Source organism: Macaca nemestrina, chromosome X (assembly GCF_043159975.1).
Source record: "Macaca nemestrina isolate mMacNem1 chromosome X, mMacNem.hap1, whole genome shotgun sequence".
NCBI classification, from domain to species: domain Eukaryota; kingdom Metazoa; phylum Chordata; class Mammalia; order Primates; family Cercopithecidae; genus Macaca; species Macaca nemestrina.
The window spans coordinates 2308381-2327841 of NC_092145.1; the positions used below are offsets into that span (position 1 = coordinate 2308381).

The window sequence follows — 19461 nt, forward strand, 5'->3', positions numbered from 1 at the left end:
GATCTCCCTCACCTTCATGATCTGGATGGAGTGGACCCGGGCGCCATGCCGGGCGCCCATGTCTCAGTAGCACTGGGTGACAGCCCCGCGGTGGTCAGGTCCCGGTATTCCCGGTACATGTTGTGGGTGCCGCTCCGGGAGTCATAGCGCAGCCAGATGCCGAAGTTCTTCACCCGCAGGGGGCGCTTCTCAAACACCTGCCCACAGTAGACAATCTCCCCTGAAGACTTCTCAATCTTTAACTGAGATACGAAGTGCGGGAAGGGGGACTCGGCAACGACATGATTAGGCGCAAAGATTCGCATGCGGTAGAGAGGCGGTGTGTGGCATTTGGGGGTGGGCAGGCAGCGACCCACCACCTTGTACTCTTGTAGTGCGCTCGGGACCTTCATGGCGTCCTCTGCGCTCGCCGCCACCCGCAAAAGGACTGTTTCAAGTCATGAATGGATGTTAGATTCTGTCGAATCTTTTTATGCACCTATTGAGAGGATCATGTGGTTTTTGTCCTTTTTCTGTTAATTTGGTGTGTTACACTGAGTTTCAGATGTTAAATCAAGCTTGTATTCTTGGTATAAATCCCACTTGATGATGGTGTCTAATCCTTATGTGCTGCTAGATTTAGTTTTTAAATATTGTGTTAAAGATTTTTGCATCCAGGAGTTCATGAAGCATATTGAGATGTAGTTGTTTCCTTGTGATATCCTTGGTATGAGGGTAATACTGGGCTGATAGGATGAGATAGTAAGTGTTCCTACTCCTCTATTTTCTGAAAGAGTCTGTGAAGGATTGGCGTTCATCATTCTTCAGTTATTTGATAGAATTCACCAGTGAAGCCATCTGGGCTTGGATTTTCTTTGTGGGAATATTTTCAATTACTAATTCAATTTATTTGCTTGGTATAAGTCTATTCAGATTTTTAATTTATTTTAAAGTCAGTTTTGGTCATGTGTCTTTCTAGGAATTTCTCCATTTCATCTGAGTTGTCCAATTTTTTTGGCATGAAGTCATCAAAGCATTCTCTTATAATCCTTTAAATTTCTATAGGTCAGTAGTAATGCCCCCCTTTTCTCTTTTTTTTTTTTTTTTTTTTTTTTTGAGACAGAGTCTCGCTCTGTCGCTCAGGCTGGAGTGCAGTGGCGCAATCTCGGCTCACTGCAAGCTCCGCCTCCCGGGTTCACGCCATTCTCCTGCCTCAGCCTCCTGAGTAGCTGGGACTACAGGCGCCCGCCACCGCGCCCGGCTAATTTTTTTGTATTTTTAGTAGAGACGGGGTTTCACCGTGGTCTCGATCTCCTGACCTTGTGATCCGCCCGCCTCGGCCTCCCAAAGTGCTGGGATTACAGGCGTGAGCCACCACGCCCGGCCCCCCTTTTCTCTTCTTGATCTTGGTAATTTGATTCTCTTTTCTTTTTGGTCACTCTAGCCAAGATCAATTTTGCTGATTTTTCAAAGAGCTGACTTTTGTTTTCATTGATTTTTCTCTATTGTTTTCCTGTTTTCAATTCCATTAGTTTCTGTGCTAATCTTTATTTCCTTCCTTCTGCTTGCTTTGGATTTAGTATGCTCTTCTTTTTCTAGTTTGTCAAGGTAGATGCAAGGTTATTAATTTGAGATCTTTCTTTTTTTGCTGGTGTAGGCCTTTAAAGCTGTAAGTTTCCCTCTGAGTACTGCTTTAGCTGCAGTCCATAGATTTTGATATGTTGTGTTTTCATTTTCATTCTCTTCAGGCTTTTCTAATTTCCTTTGTTTTTTCTTTGACTTGCCAGTTATTTAGAAGAGTGTTGCATAATTTCCAAGTATTTTGGACTTCCTAGGTTTCTATCTTTTTGGATTTATAATTTAATTCTCTTGCGGTCAGAGAATATATTTTATATTATTTAAATTCCTTTAAATATATTGAGACTTGTTTTATGACCTAGGTTATGGTCTATCCTGGAGAATGTTTCATGTGCACTTGAAAAAAATGTGTACTTGGCAATTGTTGAATGGTGTGTTCTATAGGTATCAGTTAGGTCAAATTTGTTGATAGTATTGTTCAGATTTTATATATCCTTGCTGATGTTCTGTGTGGTCCTATCAACTATTGAAAATAGAGCATTGAAATGTCCATATGTTATATTTGAATTTTATTTTGTATTTTTAGTAGAGACGGGATTTCCCCATGTTGGCCAGGCTGGTCTCGAACTCCTGACCTCAAGTGATCCACCCACCTCGGCCTCACAAAGTGCTGGGATTATAGATGTGAGCCACTGCGCTGGCCAATTTTCCTCTGTTGATTTTTAATTACATTGAAGCAGAAATTTAGACATAAATAGGCATTCATTCACTCCAAGTTTGAGTTATTTTCTTAGGGTTTTCTCTAGCGATTACATTATGAGTCTTAACTAATCACAATCCACCTCAGGTGACTACTCACTTAATTTTGGTGAAATATGGAGACTTTGCCCCAGTATGGCTACATTCTTTCCCACTTCTTTTGAGCTAGTAATGCCATGTATATTACATCTATATAGGTTATAAACCCTGAAATACAGTGTAATACCTTTTTTAAATGCAATCTTACGTTTTTAAAAGAAAGTAAATGAATAAAAATATGTTGAGTGGCTTTTATATTAGCTCACTTTTTAACCATTTTTTCTGCTTTCCATTTCTTACTTTGAATTCCAGTTACTAACTGGTGTCATTTCCTTTCAGCCTGAAGGACTTCCTTGAGTATTTCTTGTAATGAGGCATGCAAGCAATGAACTACGTCAGCCTTTGTTTATCTGGGAATGTCTTTTTTTAAACCTTCAATTTTTTTTTTTTTTTTTTTTTTTGAGATGGAGTCTCTCTCTGTTGCCCAGGCTGGAGTGCAGTGGCGTGATCTCAGCTCACTGCAACCTCTGCCTCCCAGGTTCAAGCGATTCTTGTGCCTCAGTGTCCCGAGTAGCTGGGATTACAGGTGCATGCCACCACGTCTGGCTAATTATTGTATTTTTAGTAGAGATGGGGTTTCACCATGTTGGTCAGGTTGGTCTCAAACTGTTGACCTCAGGTGATCCGCCTGCCTTGGCCTCCTAAAGTGTCGAGATTACAGGCGTGAGCCAACACACCCAGCTAAACCTTCAATTTTTAAAGTATAGTTTTGCTAGATATAAAATTTGGGGGCTGTGTGCAGTAGTTCACACCTGTAATCTCAGCACTTTGGGAGGCTGAGGCAGGCAGATCATTTGAGCCCAGGAGGTTGAGGCTGCGATGAGCTGAGATCACACCACTGCACTCCAGCCTGGGTGACAGACTGAGACTGTCTCAAAACAAATTTTTTTTTTTTTTAGTTGATAGTATTTTTTTTTTCGATGCTTTCAGTTTGTCATTCCACTCCCTTCTGGCCTCCATTGTTCCTGATGATAAGTCAGATGTTAATTTTATTGCGGTTCCCTTTTATGTGGGTCATTTATTTCTTCTGCTATACTACTTTCAAAATTGTCTGTCTTTGGCTTTCAATAATTCAACCACGAAATGTCTATGAGTGGCTCTCTTTGTGTTTATCTTACTTGGGGTTAATCTAACTTCTTGTATCCGATTAATGCTTTTCACCAAACGTTGGTGTTTAGCCATTATTTGTTCAAATATTTATTCTGCCCCTTTCTCTTTCTCCTCTTCCTCAGAGCCTCCAATTACATATATCAAAATATGTGTTCAGTTTTAAGTCTGTTCCGCTTGTACTTGTTGTTAGGAGACAATGATGACTTCTGGGCTTCTTACATGTTGGACCAGAAACTGAAACTCCTCTGGGTCTGTTTTCATTGGCGGATTTTTCTTCTCATTATGGGATCCTTTTTTTTTTTTTTTGAGATGGAGTCTCTGTCACCCAGGCTGGAGTGCACTAGTGTGATCACGGCTCACTACAACCTCCACCTCCTGAGCTCAAGCAATAAGCAATCCTCCTGATGCAGCCTCCCGAGTAGCTGGGACTATACGTGTGCACCACCACACCTGGCTAATTTTTTGTGTTTTTTGTAGAGATGGGGTTTTGCCATACTTTCCAGAGTGGTCTTGAACTCCTGGGCTAAAGCAATCCATATGGGCCACATTTTTATGTCTCTTCTACCTGAGTCAGAAAGCCGGGACGTAGAGCTCTCCTAGTCTGTCTCCTTTCTCTCAGGGACCACAGTCCTTCACTGATTGCTGTCCCCCATCTGAAAACAATGGATTTTCATATATTTTGCCCAGTTTCTAGCTGTTTATGGTGAGACAGTAATTCTGGACCCTCTTATTTCCTCATGGCCGTATTGATATTGAGTGACTTTACGTTTTGTTAAGACAAATATGCATGTTAACTTTTTTAGAGTAACTAGAATATAAATAGGATGTACTACTTCCAAACTAGTAGAAGAAAATAGCAGATAATGAAGGAAAATATCAGTTAATCAAATAAAGGTCAAGTAAGGGAAATAAAGAAATGGAAATAGGCCGGGCCTGGTGGCTCGTGCCTGTAATCCCAGCACTTTGGGAGGCCGAGGCGGGCTGATCATGAAGTCAGGAGATCGAGACTATCCTGACTAATATGGTGAAACCCTGTCTCTACTAAAAATGCAAAAAAATTAGCCGGGCGTGGTGGCGGGCGCCTGTAGTCCCAGCTACTTGGGAGGCTGAGGCAGGAGAATGGCGTAAACCCGGGAGGCGGAGCTTGCAGTGAGCTGAGATCCGGCCACTCCACTCCAGCCTGGGCGACAGAGCGAGACTCCGTCTCAAAAAAAAAAAAAAAAGAAACGGAAACATTGGAATAAGTAGAAAGTATAACATAATATGTTAAAAATAGATCCAAAAAGCATTAAGCAAAATAAATAGATTATCCAGTTAGGATTAAAAAAAAAATCCAGTTATAAGCTGTTTGTAAGAGATACATCTAAAAGAATAGGGCTGAAAAAGGCTGAAAGGGCAGGACTGGCTGGGCACAGTGGTGGCTCATGCCTGAAATCCCAGCACTTGGGGAGGCCAAGGGGGGAAGATCACTTGAGCCCAGGAGTTTGAGACCAGTTTAGGCAACATAGTGAGACCCCCATCTCCACAAAAAAATAAAAAAAATTAGTTGGGCGTGGTGGTGCGAACCTGTGGTCCCAACTACTTGGGAGACTGAGGCAGGAGGATCACTTGAACCGGGAGGTTGAGGCTGTTGTGAGCTGTGATTTTGCCACTGTACTCCAGCCTGGGTTGACTGAGTGAGACCCTGTCTGAAAAAAAAAAAAAAAAATAGAGAGAGAGAGAAGAAAAGAAAAAGAAAGGGCAGGACCTCCAGCTGTGGCCAAATGTGGATATCAGCAAACAACCTCCCCAAGAAAGTAACCATAAAGCTGGACCAAATTGACAAAAACAAGCTTTTTGATCTGGAAGCCAACGAAGATGTCTCATAATCCAAGCGGCTGGATTTTGAGTAAGAACAGCGGGAGTCTATGGCATTCTGGCCCAGGGCTGCTCCCATCCCTCCTGGCTTGCTGGGCATGGAGGCTGCGCCAAGGCAGGGAAGGCCATGAAGCCCAGCAGCTTCTCCCCGTAGGCTTGAAGGGCGCTCGCTCATTTGGATTGGTGGGCAACACCTGTGCCCAGTGGTGTCATCGGTGGAAGTGACTTCTTGGAGGTGGGCGGGCTGGGAGGGGCAAACAGATCAGCTCTACTCAACTGAGGCTATGGATGTGCTTGTGGCAGTATATTTCTAGCCGACCAGAGACTGGAGGGGTCCCACACTACTCACGTTCTCCTGGACTGCCCTGGGACTATGCACGTGTATATAAAAGATGTGAGAGGGCCCGGTGGAAAGGAAAGCCCAGAAGACCTGAAAGTAGCCTGAACATTGAATAAGCTCCCCTACCCACACCCAGACCCATCTACAGAGGACACAAGCCTTACTGGCTTGAGATGTTTGAGCACAGCTTCTGTCCAATCATTGGCTGACCACCAAGCTAGGCAGATACAGGGTAGCCCCTAGGAAACCAGACTTAACATTTTTAAGTAGAATATATATTTTTAAATGGAAAAAATCTTCCCTGCCAACCTGCCTCCAAGAAGTCATTTCCACCGATCATACTGCTGGCACAATCATGGCTCACTGCAGCCTCGACCTCCTGGTTCAGGAGAAAAATCTCATCATACTTCTGGCAAGGGGAGGGGAAAGTGGTCATTTTGAAAGAGGCCCAGGGCATTCTGTTCTTAACTAGGCCTGCCCTCAAGAGTAACCCTTACCAGGCCCAACCTATTAGGGTTTTGCCTGAGCCTAACTGAACTGAGGGAAGCAAAATACCCAACTCAGTCTTTTGTAGCCATTCTGGCCCATCTAAGCAGGGCACAATCTGAGAAGCACTGGTGAAATTCACAGTCCAGAGGCACAGGCACGCCCAAAGACAGAAACCTAATCACAGGACTGAACGCTTTTCCTCCCTCCACATTCTGCTATATCGATACGGCCTATTCGTAGCAGGTCCTTTTACCCAGTACATGTCCAGGTTTTGACCAAAAAAAAAAAAAAAAAAAAAAAAAGAAAAAGACAAAGCATGCTAAAGGCCAAAAAACACAGTTCAAAAAGATAGAGCCAGTACCAGAAGCAGGCTCAGCTATGACAGGGGTGTTGGAACGATCAGACCAGAAGTTTAAAATAACTATGATTAAAATGCTAAGGGCTGTAATGGAAATAGGAGACAATATGCAAAAACATGGCCACAATTAGCTGCAAGGGAGGATGGGAAATAAAGTTTCTAGCTGTGAAGCCATATACACTATTAACCTTTGGACATTTTACTTCTAAAAAGGAGAAGCAGAGAATGGATACTGGGGGACACTTAGTAGTCTCTTCCACAGTGTCTTTCATCAGTTTCGGAAAATTCTCAGGCATTGTTTATTAAAATATTTTATATTTCCTATTCTCCTTTTTGTCTTCTAGAAATCCAACTAAATATATGTGTGACCTGTCTATCTTACTGTCTCTCTGTGCTGCATTCTGGGTAATTTCCTTAAATCCATCTTCCAGTTCACTATTTCTTTCTTCAGCTATGTTTAATATGCTGTTTAAACTTTAAATGTCCAATTTCGATTGTCATATTTTTCATTTCTAGGAGCTCTTTTTGGTTTTCTTTCAAGTGTATCTAGTCATTTTATATTCTCTTGCTTTTTTGTTACAGTTTCAATACTTCCTTTTATTTCTTTAAGCATATTAATTATACTTATAGCCTTTGTCATATGATTTCAAAAGCTGCTATCTTTGCAGGACTGATACTTGAATTCACATGTTAAATGTTTCTATAACTCATGGTGGCTTGTTTCCTTGTACATTTTAGGATTTAAAAAAATTACTTTTTTTGGAATTTTCTATAGGAGTACTTTGAGGCCTGTGTTTAAAGGACATCCCTCCCTCCACAGAGGATTTGTGCTTGCTTCTGCTGGTCACTCTGGAGCAATGTGACTTCTGAACCATTTCATTTAAAACTTAAATAGGCCAGGTGTGGTGGCTCATGCCTGTAATCTCAGCACTTTGGGAGGCTGAGGCATTTCACCTGGCCTATTTAAGTTCTATATTGAGACCTTGTTTCTAAAATAAAAAACTTTAAAAATGTATTTTATTAATGTTTTAAACTGCTATTTTTTATTGGGCTGTCACAATCTAAGTAAAACTGTATGTAAGATAGTCAAATACAGCTTCGAGACAAATCCAGGAGCCTTCTCCAGCAGCCAGATCACTGTTTTTGTTTTGTTTTGTTTCTTTGTTTTGAGACAGGGCCTCACACTCTCTCATCATTCTCTCACTCTGTTACCCAGGTTGGAGTGCAGTGGCGCAGTCCCAGCTCACTGTAACCTCCGCCTCCCAAGTTCAAGTGATTCTCGTGCCTCAACTTCCCAAGTAGCTTGGACAGGCACGTGCCACCATGCCCAGCTCAGTTTTTTTTTTTTTTTTTTTTTTTTGTATTTTCAGTAGAGACAGGGTTTCCCCATGTTGGCCGGGCTGGTATTGAACTCCTGACCTCAGGTGATCCTCCTGCTTTGGCCTCCCAAAGTACTGGGATTATGGGTGTGAGCCACGGTGCCTGGCTGAATCACTGTTTCTAAGTGCCTCCGAGAGAGATTCTGGAGTGTCCACTACTCTATGCTGAGACCACTCTAAAAGAACAGTTCAGCTTGTGGCTATAAGCTCTCAGGGGAGGGGGAACATTTTCCTTTTATTCCACTTCCCCCCAGATCCAAGGTCAAGATCAGCACACACCCTCTTCTTTCTTTGGGATGTATCTTCCTAGGTCACCTGTTCTAGTAGTTTTCTGTGGCTGCTGTAATAAATTACCACAGAGTTGGTGGCTTACAGTAACACAGATTTCATATCTTCCATTTCAGAAGATCAGCCATCCAAAATAGATTTCAGTGGACTGAAATCAAGGTGTTGGTGGGGTTGCGTTCCCATGGAGGGTCCTGGCTCCTGGGCTAGCCCCAGGGTGGCTTACTCCACTGGCCCAGAGGATTCGCATCATTTCTCACCTCATCACCTTGCTCTTCCTTTCCTACTAGCTCAGCCATTCACACAAATGCCTTTAGATTGCCCCCAACATCTTGTGGGTTCTGGGCCACATTGCTCCCAAAGTCTCCGCAGCTTTCTCGGGCTGCGCTTGCTCCCCGCCACCCTCCAGTTGCCCTTTCCCTCTGCTACATCTCCATGGTGTAGCATGGTTATAGACCCCGGAAGCTACGGTGTGGAGAAGGCATTGGCAGTGTCCCAAGATGAGGAGAGGTGCAGTTCACCTCTGTCCCTTTAGGTGGCCTGTTGGTCTCCATGTTCTCCATGGGGTTCTTCTAGTCCCCAGCCTGGGCTTTGCAGCCCAAATTCCACAGCCAGAGAACCACAACACTCACATGTGCCAGTCTGCCCACACCCCTCCCTGTCACTCTCAGGATGCCACCCAGCCGTGGCAGCCCTCAGGTTCCAGGCAGGGCTCCGGGCTGACTTGGCCGGTGTCTCAGGGATCACTTGTGAGTGCTGGGTCCTTGCTTTTCTGCTCTGTCCATGGCAGTGGACATCTATGGCATAACTGCAGTGCTGTGACTGTTGCATGTATCATTTCTTCCCCCACTAGAAAGTCTGCTCTGAGCAGGCAGAGCTCACTGCTGCAACCCAGTCCCCCGACAGTGTGTGGCACAGACTAGGGGTTCAAATGGAGGTGAATGAATGTGCAACTCAGAGCTTGGGCCAGCGGGCAGTGTAAGCACAATATGGGAAATGATAACATGGGGCGGGGAGTGGGGTGGTGCTTGAGTCCCTGGCCAGCCCGACACACCCCCCTTTCCACCATGGGCAGTCCAGAGAGACCAAGAGGGCCTCCTTCCCCACCTTCCCCCAAACCCTCCAAGGTGCTCAGGAGGTAGCTTGCCTCTCTACTCAGTATCTTAAATAAACTGTTTATTCAGAAGGAATAATTAAAGAAAGCAACTGTGATATGGATTACAAAAACAAATAAGCATAGCTCCTCTCCGGGCTCCAGGGTGAGATGGCCCCGTGCCGCAAAGACTGCCAGCCCTGGGCTGGGTGAATCAGTGGGCTAGCATGTGTGTGTGAGTGCCGACACGCGCGCACACACACGCACACCCGCCACCCACAGGGGTGTGGACAGAAATGAATGACTGTGTGTGTCTGCAGCTTGGCCCCTTCCCCAGCCCCCAAAGTAGCAGCGGCTGTGTGGGCCCCGCAGCAGCAAAAGTGAGGCCTTCTTCTTCCCCTCCCCCTCCCCAGCTCTCGCTCTGAGACCCCATCTCCTCCGGCAGCAGTTTGACCACCCTCACTCACAAAGAGCCCCAGTGATCCCGTCAAGACATCTGGGGGAAGAGGGAAAAAAAAAGCCCACCAGATGTGTGGCCGGGAACCTGCCCAGTCGCTCCTAGGCCATGGATGCAGGCAGCCACTGCACCTCTGGGTCCCCATTCCCTGGGAGGCCCCAGCCCCGAGAGGCCCAAGCCCTTGGTGGAGAAACAGGGAGGTGACAACACCAGTGATGGCAAACTCCTCTCCCCCAAGCAACCATTTGGGGACAGGGGAGGGACTGGGAGCCAGTCCCTGTGGCAACAAGGTGAGACACACCCTTCCTGAAGGAGGAAGCGCAGGGAGGTGCAGGGCCCAGCCGAGCTGGCCGAGCACCCAGGGCCGGGGCCGGGGCCTGGACAACCACCTGGAGAGGGAACCCCCACCCCCATCCCGCAAAGCAAAAAGTAACAGTCGCAGAAGAGGCAGGCTCAGAGCAGCCCTGCCGTAGGCACGTTGATTAGGACGCCAGCCCGCGTGAGGTATTGCGCTCTCCCCCCAGCACCCTGCTCAGGCCGAGCCCTCCCGCCCTCCCCTCCCTTGCCGCATGAGTGGGCAGGGACACCCGTGGGTGGGGGTGGGGCAGGGGCCGGCCCGCCGGCCACTGGGCCCTAGGTGGGGGCCAGCTCGAAGGCGCCATCACTGGTGGGGGTGGTGAAGAAGGAGGGCGGGTCAGAGGCCATGGATGCCTGCCCCCCACTGCCCTGCTCCTGTGAGCGGCGCTCCTCCAGCCGCAGGCTGCGCTCAAAGTCCAGCAACTGCCCCATGAAGTTGAAGTTGGGGGAGATGTTAGACTTCTTTCTCTTGACCAGGTCATAGGCATCGTTGAGAGAGAGGTGGAGCTTCTGCATGAGGTAGGCCACAGTGACGGTGACAGAACGGCTGACCCCCGCCAGGCAGTGGACGAGCACCCCGCAGTTCTGGGACAAGGCCTCATCTAGATGGGGCAGGACAGGGCCCGGGAGACCCCGAGGGCAAGCGTGTGTGAGGCCGAGGCCTTCCGAAGACCCCGCCCTGCCCCCTGAGCCAGATGGCCACGGCCTGGAGTTTTCGCTGGTGGCCTCTGGGGGCCGCCCTAGCTCTGCCTGTCCCCTAGAAGTGCCACCCTGGCTTTTGGCTCTGGGAATGGCAGCTGGGCTTGGGAGGAGTGCTCACAAGGGGGAGGCCAGAGCAGGTCTTGGGGAGGGCGGGTGGGGCGGACTCACCGATGAACTCAATAGCCTCCGGGAAGAACTGCGACAGGTTCTGGCTCCAGTGGTCGGAGATGGGGATCTGCTTGTAGTGAAAGTCACCATTCTTCTCGAAGAAGTTTGGGAGGTTGGGGGTGACATTGAGGATGTAGCGGATGCCCAGTTTGGCCAGGCTCTCCAAGTTGGCGGAATCCCGGGCACTGCCCAGATAGAGGTTGGGCAGGATCTGGACAGGGAAGGATGCCCGCAGCCCCACTGGCGGGGGTGTGGCACCCTCCGAATCCAGGCCACAGCTCATGGAGTCGCGGTCAGCCTCGGATTCCGCATCAGAGCAGTCGGAGCCCAGGCACAGACTGCCCAACCCCACTACAGGCACCGGACTGGGCACCGGGGCCATGCTGGAGCCGGCACGGCCACTAAGGCTGGTCTCACACAGGTGAGGGCACTCGGCCTGGAATCTGCTGAAGCCACCTGTGGGGGAGAGGGCATGGGGCCTGCTGACCTGGCCTCCTGGGCAGCCAAGTACCTCTGTCTGGGGCTGGGGAGCTGACCCTAGACAACTTGGAGGGTTTGCAAATGTTCCTAAAAGGAACACAAAACCCAGCAGCTTGGTGTGTCCTGGTGCCACGTGGAGCCCTAGCCACCCTCACTCAGCACTCTCGGCTACTGCTCTGGACAGCAAGTGCCCACTGCAGCTGCTGGGGCTGCAAGAAGCTGGGCTCACGCTGAACCACCGGAGAGGATCTTACACCCCTAGGGTCAAGCTGAGGCAGGTGTGAGGGCTCAACAGAGCTGAGATATACTGCCAGCCTTAGGGAGGACTGTGGCCATCAGTTAAAGAAAAGGAAGTTCTCTGCCTGGGCATGTCCTGACCCTCAGGGATGAAGTGGGACCCCAAGATGTGGGGAACTTGGGGGAGAATGTGACATTCCACCAGAATGGTTCTAAAGTCTCAAGAAGCCAGCATCTCTATTTACAGATACTATTTCCCCGGGCTGGAAACCTGACACTTTATATGCTGTTCAGGAGGCTAAGGTGGGAGGATCGCTTGAGCCCAGGAGGCTTCAGTGAGCCGTGATTGCACCAATGCTGTCTGACCCCTGCCTCCCTTGCTCATTTGCTGAGCAGGTGGGAGAGGTGGCGATACCCTTGCCGAGACCCTGGGGAGCCCACACTTTCTACTTCGCTCTTGAGCATCCTGAGAACTAGCTCAGGTCAGGCCAATTCTCCCCATTTTCCAGGCTCAGAGACTGGGCTGCCGAGGGTAAAGAACTTGCCCACGGTCACACTCAGGCTTCCCTCCTCTCAAAGCAGGCTGGCAGGTCATCAGAGGAGGGGGGCCTCAACTCGCTTTGGAAAAAAAGAAGTGGGGCTGGCCTAAGGTCAAATGAATCCCAAACGCCCTGGAAGGAGGGCCCCGCGGCACCTACCCTGAAGGTAGTAGGCCAGGTAGCCTTCCTCTCGCAGCTTCTGCAGCAGGGTGCCCAGCACCGACTCGGCCTCCCACTCCTCGGCCTCGGCCTCTGCCTCCCCGCGCCGGCGCCGGCCCCCACCCTGGTCGTACAGGAGCACCGGGGCAGGTGGGGGCGGCTGCAGCGGCGGCCCGGGCAGGAGCGCGCGCACCGACAGGCTGCCCCTTCGCAGGCGGCGCAGCAGCAGCGCCGGCAGTGCCACGCTCAGCGCCCCACCGATGCGCGCCGACTCGTACAGCTCGCGGCTACGGCAGTCCAGGAGCAGGAGCCGCGGTCGCGGGGGCGACAGCTCCCGGCGCAGCCACAGGCACGAGCGGCCCAGACCCTCCATGGGCGATCGGCTCCCTACACGCCGGGCCACGGGCGCTGCGGAGAGAGAGAAGGCACAGTGTGAGCTCCCGGAGGGCCGAGGGGGCTCAGACTTGAAGCTCGCCCTGCGTCCTGAAGGCGGGAGCCCAGGGTCCCCCACCGTGAGGACTCCCAACAAGGCGCCCCAAGAAACCCCCCAGGCAGCAGCTTGGCCCGGGGAAGGGTCCTCGAGAAGAGGGCTGAGCGACTAACTGCCCCTTCGAGGCTCATCCCTGAGGCCGCAGCCGCCTCCCTCCATACCGCCTTTCTGCTCCTCTCTCGGCCTTCTCGCGAATGCTCCCCAAGTTCGAGCTTCCGACTCTGGTTGGGGGTGTGCGTGTGAGGGGTGCCAGTTCGAGGCCTAGATCTCCCCCACGGCCAGGTGGGCCAGGAGAACAGAGGAGGCGCCGAGGTTCTGGGCCTCAGCGAGTCCTCTCAGAGGTGACCTGGCCCCCGGTCCCCCATCTCCCCCACCCCTAGGAGAGAACAAAAGGAGAGAGACCTGGAGCGAAATCCGGAGGTGGACGACCGCGCGTGGACGTTCTGGCCACGGTCACTGCCACTGCGGAACGCGGGGCGCCGTCCCGGGGCAGGGAGTCCCCAGGCCTGGCCGCCAGGAGAAGGCGGGGCGGCGGTACAGGCTTGCACGTGGAAGCCGAGCCCCGCGCAGCCCGCGCACTGGCCGCTTCCTGGCAGCCGGACCCAGCTTCCACTTTGGAAACTGCCTTCGGACGTGGAGTTACAACTCCGAGGGGCGGGCCGGGGCGGGGCTCCGGGGGCGGGCCCGGGGGGCCGGTGAGCCAACGGGTGCTAGCCGAAGCAGTCGGGTGGGACCTGCGAGTCGGCTGAGCTGGGGCTTCCACCGAGGCGGGACGGGGTCGGGGCAGAGGCCAAGGGCAGGTCAGGGGCCCAGCAGGGGACCAGCTGCGACTCCCCTGGCCGGCGCCAGCCTGGCCTCGGGAGGCAGGGGGAGGGGTGGGGACCAGAGCCCAGCCCCTCTGCCGCGGAAGCTGCCTCCAACCCAACTCACTAGGTGATACTGGACCATCTTCTCCCCTTCCTGGATCTCAGTGGCCGCATCTCTGTAATGGGCTCATAGCTACCAGCTTGGGCAAACATGGGATGCCACCGAAATCACGGAGGGGAGGAGGAAGCAGGACCAGAAACTAGTGCAGCTTTGTCCCAGAGCTCTGCTGCAGGGCAAGGCAGGCAGGAGCAGCTCCTGAATACCTCCCAACCCCAGCCTGCTTCACTCGCACAGGACAGGCCAAAAGCATCCAGGAGCCCTGAGTTCCCAGCCCTAAACTGGGGCATTCTGGTCTAATAACATTACTGATCCTAAGAGTCACCCCTGTCTCCCCACTCTGCCTCCTTCCCTTAACCCCGCTTCGGCTGATCAAAGTGGAGAGAAGTAGTTTCTACCTAAATATCTCTCACATCCACGCCTCTCTCTCCTGTCCCCTGCCCTAGCCAAGGGCTCAAATTCATCAGCTTTAGGCCAGGTCACTGTCATGTCTTGCACAACAGTCTCCCTGCCTCTGGGCCTGCAACGACCTGCCCTCCACCCTGCCCTGCCCAGCCCTGCCCAATGTCAGAATGCCATCCACTCAACCAAGGCTGGCGGCCTCCATCCTTTCCTCTATGGGCACAACAGGAGGGACAGATCCACAGGCAGCAAGAGCACTGGACAAGGTCTCAGGTGTGGTGAGCACTGAGGCAGGAGACCAGGGTCAGGGGGAGGTGTCCACAATGCTGATCTGGCTAAAAGTCCCTTCTCTGCTTAAAGCCCAACAAAAGCAAATAACAGTGTTGAAGGAAAATGTACAATAGATAAGATAAAGCTCATACCCAACCAAAAGGTTAAGACCCCTGTAGATAAATGGGCAAAGAACCTGAAAACACTGCATACTGCAGGAAGGAGGGAATGTGGTGGCCTAACAAATATTTGGGGGAAGGTTCAACTTCAGGCGTAGAAGGAAAGCAACTCCAATAAACAAGTAACAACGACCAAGGAGGTAACACTTCCCACCTACCGCGTTAGAAATGTTCTCATTTTTGAGAACACGCAGTGCTGGCAAGATTGCTGTGAAATCAGCGTGCTGTTCAACTGTTGCAGGGTTATATGTTGGTACGGCCCTTTTGGAAATTAATCTGGCAATATCAAGAGCTAGGAAAGAATCCCAACCCTCTGACCACTTTTGGGAATCTAAGGAACTAAAGTAAAAGAAAGCAAAGTTATGCACACAAAGATGGGCACCACAAAACATTTTTCTAACGAGTGGAAAATGCAAAGCAAACTATGAGTCCAAAGACTCCTCTCAGGAGCCATGGAGTTAGAGGAGAAAATGTCTAAGGTCATGGTTAGGTAAGAGGGCAGGTGATGGAAAGCTAGGTGGGTCACCTCTAAGGGGCTTCCAGTTTGCCCCTCTTCCTCCCTTTCGGGCAGTGGGCTGCTAACTGGGGACTCCCAGGACCCTGGCACTGGGCTGCTGTCTGGCCACACCCCCATGTCCCTGTATCTAACATGAGTCCTAATTCCTGCATCTAAGGACCTTGGGCAACTGGACTGTGTCCTTCCTTCTCTTGCCCAGTGGGCATGGGCCCCAGCCCAGGCCTCCCTCCCATGCCCCCTGCCCAGATTCTGAGATTCTGCTCATTCTTCAGGCCCTCTCCTCCAGGCAGCCTTCCCAACTCAGAGCCAGTAGTCTCCCTCCTCTGTGCTCCCTAGTGTGGTCACTTTCCCCCTTTCTCAGTGTGTTCCTGGGGCAGGGACTTTGTCTTCTGTCTTCTACCTTCTCCTGTCTCACAGCCTAGCTCCACAGTGGCGGAGGTGGACACCGGCACCCAGCCTGGGGGGCTGCCTCCAGGCCCACTGCAGCTGTGGGTGGGAGCTAAGAGTGGGCAGGGGTTGAAGGCACCACGGAGGTTCTGCCATGTGCCAGTCTGGTTGTGGATAGTGGGGGTGGCACAGGGCTATGACCAGCAGGGAGCTGGACAGCCACTTCCCCCGCCCGCCCTGCTGTGGGGGCTCAGTTTGGCTGGAGAAGGAGCTCCTGAGGTGCTCAGACGCGCTCTCTGGAGAGGGATCCCTGGAGGTGAGAGCTGGGCTGGGATGAGGACCGGGACAGGCAACCTCCGCAATGGTGAAGGAAGGGGAAGCCTAGGATCCAAGGGTCCACGTCTCCTGACGCCTGGCGAGGGACTCCCCTGCACCCAACTGCGGAGTCCTGCTGGCAAGCCCTCCCACCGGGGGAAAGCATTTGGGAGGAGGCCACTAGGGGCTCAATTTCCAAAGTCAGAGCTCAGTGCTTGGGGCCCACAGCGCCCGCAGCGCCAGCAACAGGACAAATGGGAACCTGTTGCCACCTCCGCACTGCAGGGCTGAGCGCAGCCAACCCCCTAACGCCCCTCTCACCGGCGACCCTAGGCGGGCCGCCCCGACTCAAGCCCCCTGCAGCGCCGGCTCTGGGCTCCGACCCGCCCACAGCCGCTCGCGGGTGCGCTGTGCTGGGGGAGGCCGCGCCGCGCGCCCGGGCCTCGCCTGGCCCCCTCCGGCTGGCGGAGCCAGGCCGCGCGCTCGCTGCTCGCCGCAGGGTGGGCGCTGCGCCTGCCGCCCCCGCCCCCGCCGGGCTCCCTGGGCCTCCGCCGGGCCGGGCCAGCGCCCCCTGGAGGCCGAGGGGACGCCGCCGCCTGCAGGCCTCGCGCGCGCCGCGTGCGCCCTCTGGTCCCGGGAGCCTCCCGAGAGCGGCGCCGCGCCGCCTTCCCCCACGAAATGCATCGTTCCCGCCGGGCCGAGTGACAGGATTTCGGCTGTCGCGGCCGGGTCACATGGCCAAGAGCACAAGTCCCAGCGACAGCGTGCCTGCCAAATCCAGTGTCTTTTCCATCAAATCCACTTTCTGCTGGGGATGGCTTTCTGCTTTTCCTGGTCGGTCTCCTCGCGGGACTGGGAGTTCCTCCAAGGCAGGAACGGGTGTGTGCCCGGCCCCAAGCTGGCCCCAGCCCCCAGTGCAGGGCCTGGCACGCGCCCGGCGCTCGCGGAAGAAATGCTCGTTAACAAAGAAGGCATGAATGAATGAAACCAATTGTTGCCTGAGGGAGCTGCTCCTGCTTTTCCTTCTGCGGATCACACACTCCTCCCCCACCCCGACACGCACAAGCACACGTGCACACACAGCCCTCCCCGTAACACACACGCAGGCAGGCACCCAGACAGCGCGCGCGGACGCCAGCCCTCATGGAACCCACCTACTACGTGCTTGCCGGGCAGCTGGCGTCCTTTTGGTCCCACCTGGGCCGCCTCCATTTCAGCGCCGGGCTCTCTCCGCCTCCTCCCCGCCCCTCCCCGGGGCCCCTTGCTTCCACATCTAAGTACCCTACCTTGGACCCCAAAGTGCCTTCTTTATCTCTTAGGGAAGAGGCCAAACCAGTCGCTGGGGAGTCTCAAGGTCTGTCTAGGGAGGCACCTGGGGGGCCCAAGCCTGCTGAGCCGCTGCCGAAGGAGAGCCAGAGGTGCCTGGCAGGGATGCCACCAAATGCTGCAGCCTCTAGAGCCCGCGTGCCAGGTGTTGGGGGGGGAGGAAGGGAGGGACTCAGAGATGTGCTGGGGGGTGTCGAAGGCTATTTGTGATGGGGGCGGGGCAGGGTGCTGGAGAGCGTGAATCCAGCAGGTGTGCGCGCTTGCTGGGGTGGATGAGAGTGCGCCTTGGAGATGCTGGAGGTGTGTGCTTGGGACGTGGGGAGTGTCAGCCGCTGGGATGTGGGTTTCTGATGGGACCTTGCTCCGGGGTGGGTGGACTGCAGTGTCTGTGGGCTGGGAACGTGGGTGGGGTGTCTGTAATGGGCAGATGGGGAGTTCGAGGTGGTGGGGGCATGGTAGGGGGAGCTATGTTAGTGCAGGTATCGCAGAGATGTGTTGGAAGCGTGCGTGTGCGCCTGGGTGTGTATTGGGGCGTGGCAGGGTCTCGGTGGGTTGGCATGAGTTGGGGACAGTGGTGAGTGGTGGGGCAGGGGCTGCTAGTGTGTGCACTACAGGAACCCGGGTCTGTGGTGCGAGGTTTGTACGCGAGCGAGTGTGCAGCCGGTGTAAGTGACAGGGGACACGGGAGGTGCACGGGCGGGGTGCGGGGGTGTGCGGCGGCAGCACCGAATGGGTCTCGTGGGGGCGCGTGCGCCGGCTTCGTGGGGTGTGCGTTGTCAGGACTTTGGGGCTGCAGGATGGAGGAGCGCACGTCGGGGCGGGGGCAGTCAGGCCGGGTGGGGTGGGGGTGGGGTGGGGGTCCCCTGGGCGCCGCGTGCTCCACTCACCTCCGCTCTGCTCGGTTCTCCGCGCCGGTTCCCTGCGTCGCGGCCGGGAAGTTTCCGAAGCTCGGGCGGCGGGAAGCGCCACTGCTGCCGCCTAACGCCACCGGAACCCCGGGTGGCGGCCTCGCCTGGAGCGGAGGGGCAGCCGCCGCCGCTGCGGAGGGAAACTCCAAATCCCGCCTCCGCCGCCGCTGCCTCCTCCGCCTCTGCCGCCGCCTCCTCCCCTCCCGTAGCCGTCTTCTCCGCCCCCTGCCCAGGAGGGGCACTGTAGCTGGCGGCGCGCAGGGAGGGAGCGGGGAGGGGCCGCAGCCTGCCCGGCGTCTCCCTTCACCTCCCACGCCCCCGCCCGCCTTCCTCCCACCTGCAAGCCTCTGCCCTCTAGGCCAGTCCTGTCCGACGCGCCCTGCGCTCCCCGGTCCCCAGTGGCGCTACTGAGTGGGGGCTCCCGAGCTTGGGGCGCGGGAGTGGGGTTGGGGGCCCTGAACTAAGCTGGGCCTGGGCTGGGGGACAGTTACAGCGCAGAATCTGCACTGGCACCCCAGCGAAGGGGCCCATTGAGGACCGGGCACAGCTTGGTCCCCCAGAGCCACCTCCTGCTCCCACAGTGGAGAGGGTATAAAATCCGGCTGACAGCGCTGCCAATTCCACCCCCCACCCCAGGTCCCCCTGCAGTGTCTCCTCTCATTCTCATGTGTCAGATTCTGGCTAATAGTAATAGCATTTGAGCCTCAGTGCCTGGAAGAGGTGGAGCCAGGACGTTTGGGTGGGGGAGGGGCTGGGAGCGAGTAGGGAGAGGCTGTTGTCACTAGGTCCCGTTAGCTTTCTCCTCTGTACCAAAGGTCACACGCATTGCCATCGAGGACCTCATTTTATCCTTACAGCAGTTCTGGAAGTCTAAGGAGTTTGTCCCCATGCTACAGCCAGGGAAACTGAGGCCGTGGCTCCCTGGTGGTGGCACAATAGTGTAGTGGCAGAGTAGGATGTGGCTTGGTCTGGCTGAGTTCAGAAGCCTAGAGCCTGAGCAAGTGTGAGTGCAGAAGGTTGCGTGGGGAGGGGAGGCAAAGGGCAGCCCGCGGGGATGTGCACCTGGCCTTCCTGGGGTTTCCAGGCCAGCCTGGCCTCGTGCCTTCAGTGGGGGATTGCCTGAGACTCGGCAGGAGGCTGTGAGCATCAAGGGCCGTCTTCTCCACCCAGGGAGCGCAGGATAAGGTGCGGCCAGGCAGGGCTGGGATGCCAGCAGCTCCGCTGGCCGCTTGGCTGTGTCTGCCGCAGCGCTGAATTCCCCTGAGTCATTACCCCTGGAAGAGACGAGGGCAGCGCTTTGCCTCTGGAGCCCAGGTCC

The 19461-nt window shown here is 53.9% G+C and overlaps 1 protein-coding gene across 4 annotated transcripts; it reads right to left on the reverse strand.

Moving 5' to 3' along the window:
* Positions 1-9392: 9392 nt before the first annotated feature.
* Positions 9393-18290, reverse strand: LOC105467332 (dual specificity phosphatase 9). 4 transcript variants are annotated; one of them, XM_011716842.3, is made up of 4 exons: positions 18123-18290; positions 12426-12833; positions 11011-11466; positions 9393-10742 (listed from the first exon to the last, which is right to left on the reverse strand). In XM_011716842.3, the coding sequence occupies exons 2-4, from the start codon at positions 12796-12798 to the stop codon at positions 10417-10419; spliced, it is 1155 nt and encodes a 384-aa protein (XP_011715144.1). In that variant the 5' UTR covers positions 12799-12833; positions 18123-18290; the 3' UTR covers positions 9393-10416. The 4 variants fall into 4 exon arrangements, with proteins under 4 accessions (XP_011715144.1, XP_011715141.1, XP_011715142.1 ...); XM_011716839.3 differs by lacking the exon at positions 18123-18290 and adding an exon at positions 13318-16222; XM_011716840.3 differs by lacking the exon at positions 18123-18290 and adding an exon at positions 13077-13278.
* Between the last annotated feature and the right edge of the window lie 1171 nt (positions 18291-19461).

Coding starts and splice junctions, on each gene's coding strand:
- LOC105467332 (XM_011716842.3), bottom strand. CDS start 12,798: ATGGAGGGTCTGGGCCGCTCGTGCCTGTGGCTGCGCCGGGAGCTGTCG. Junction 11,467..12,425: donor CCTGGCCTACTACCTTCAGG/GTAGGTGCCGCG, acceptor TCTCCCCCACAG/GTGGCTTCAGCAGATTCCAG. Junction 10,743..11,010: donor GGAGGCTATTGAGTTCATCG/GTGAGTCCGCCC, acceptor TGCCCCATCTAG/ATGAGGCCTTGTCCCAGAAC.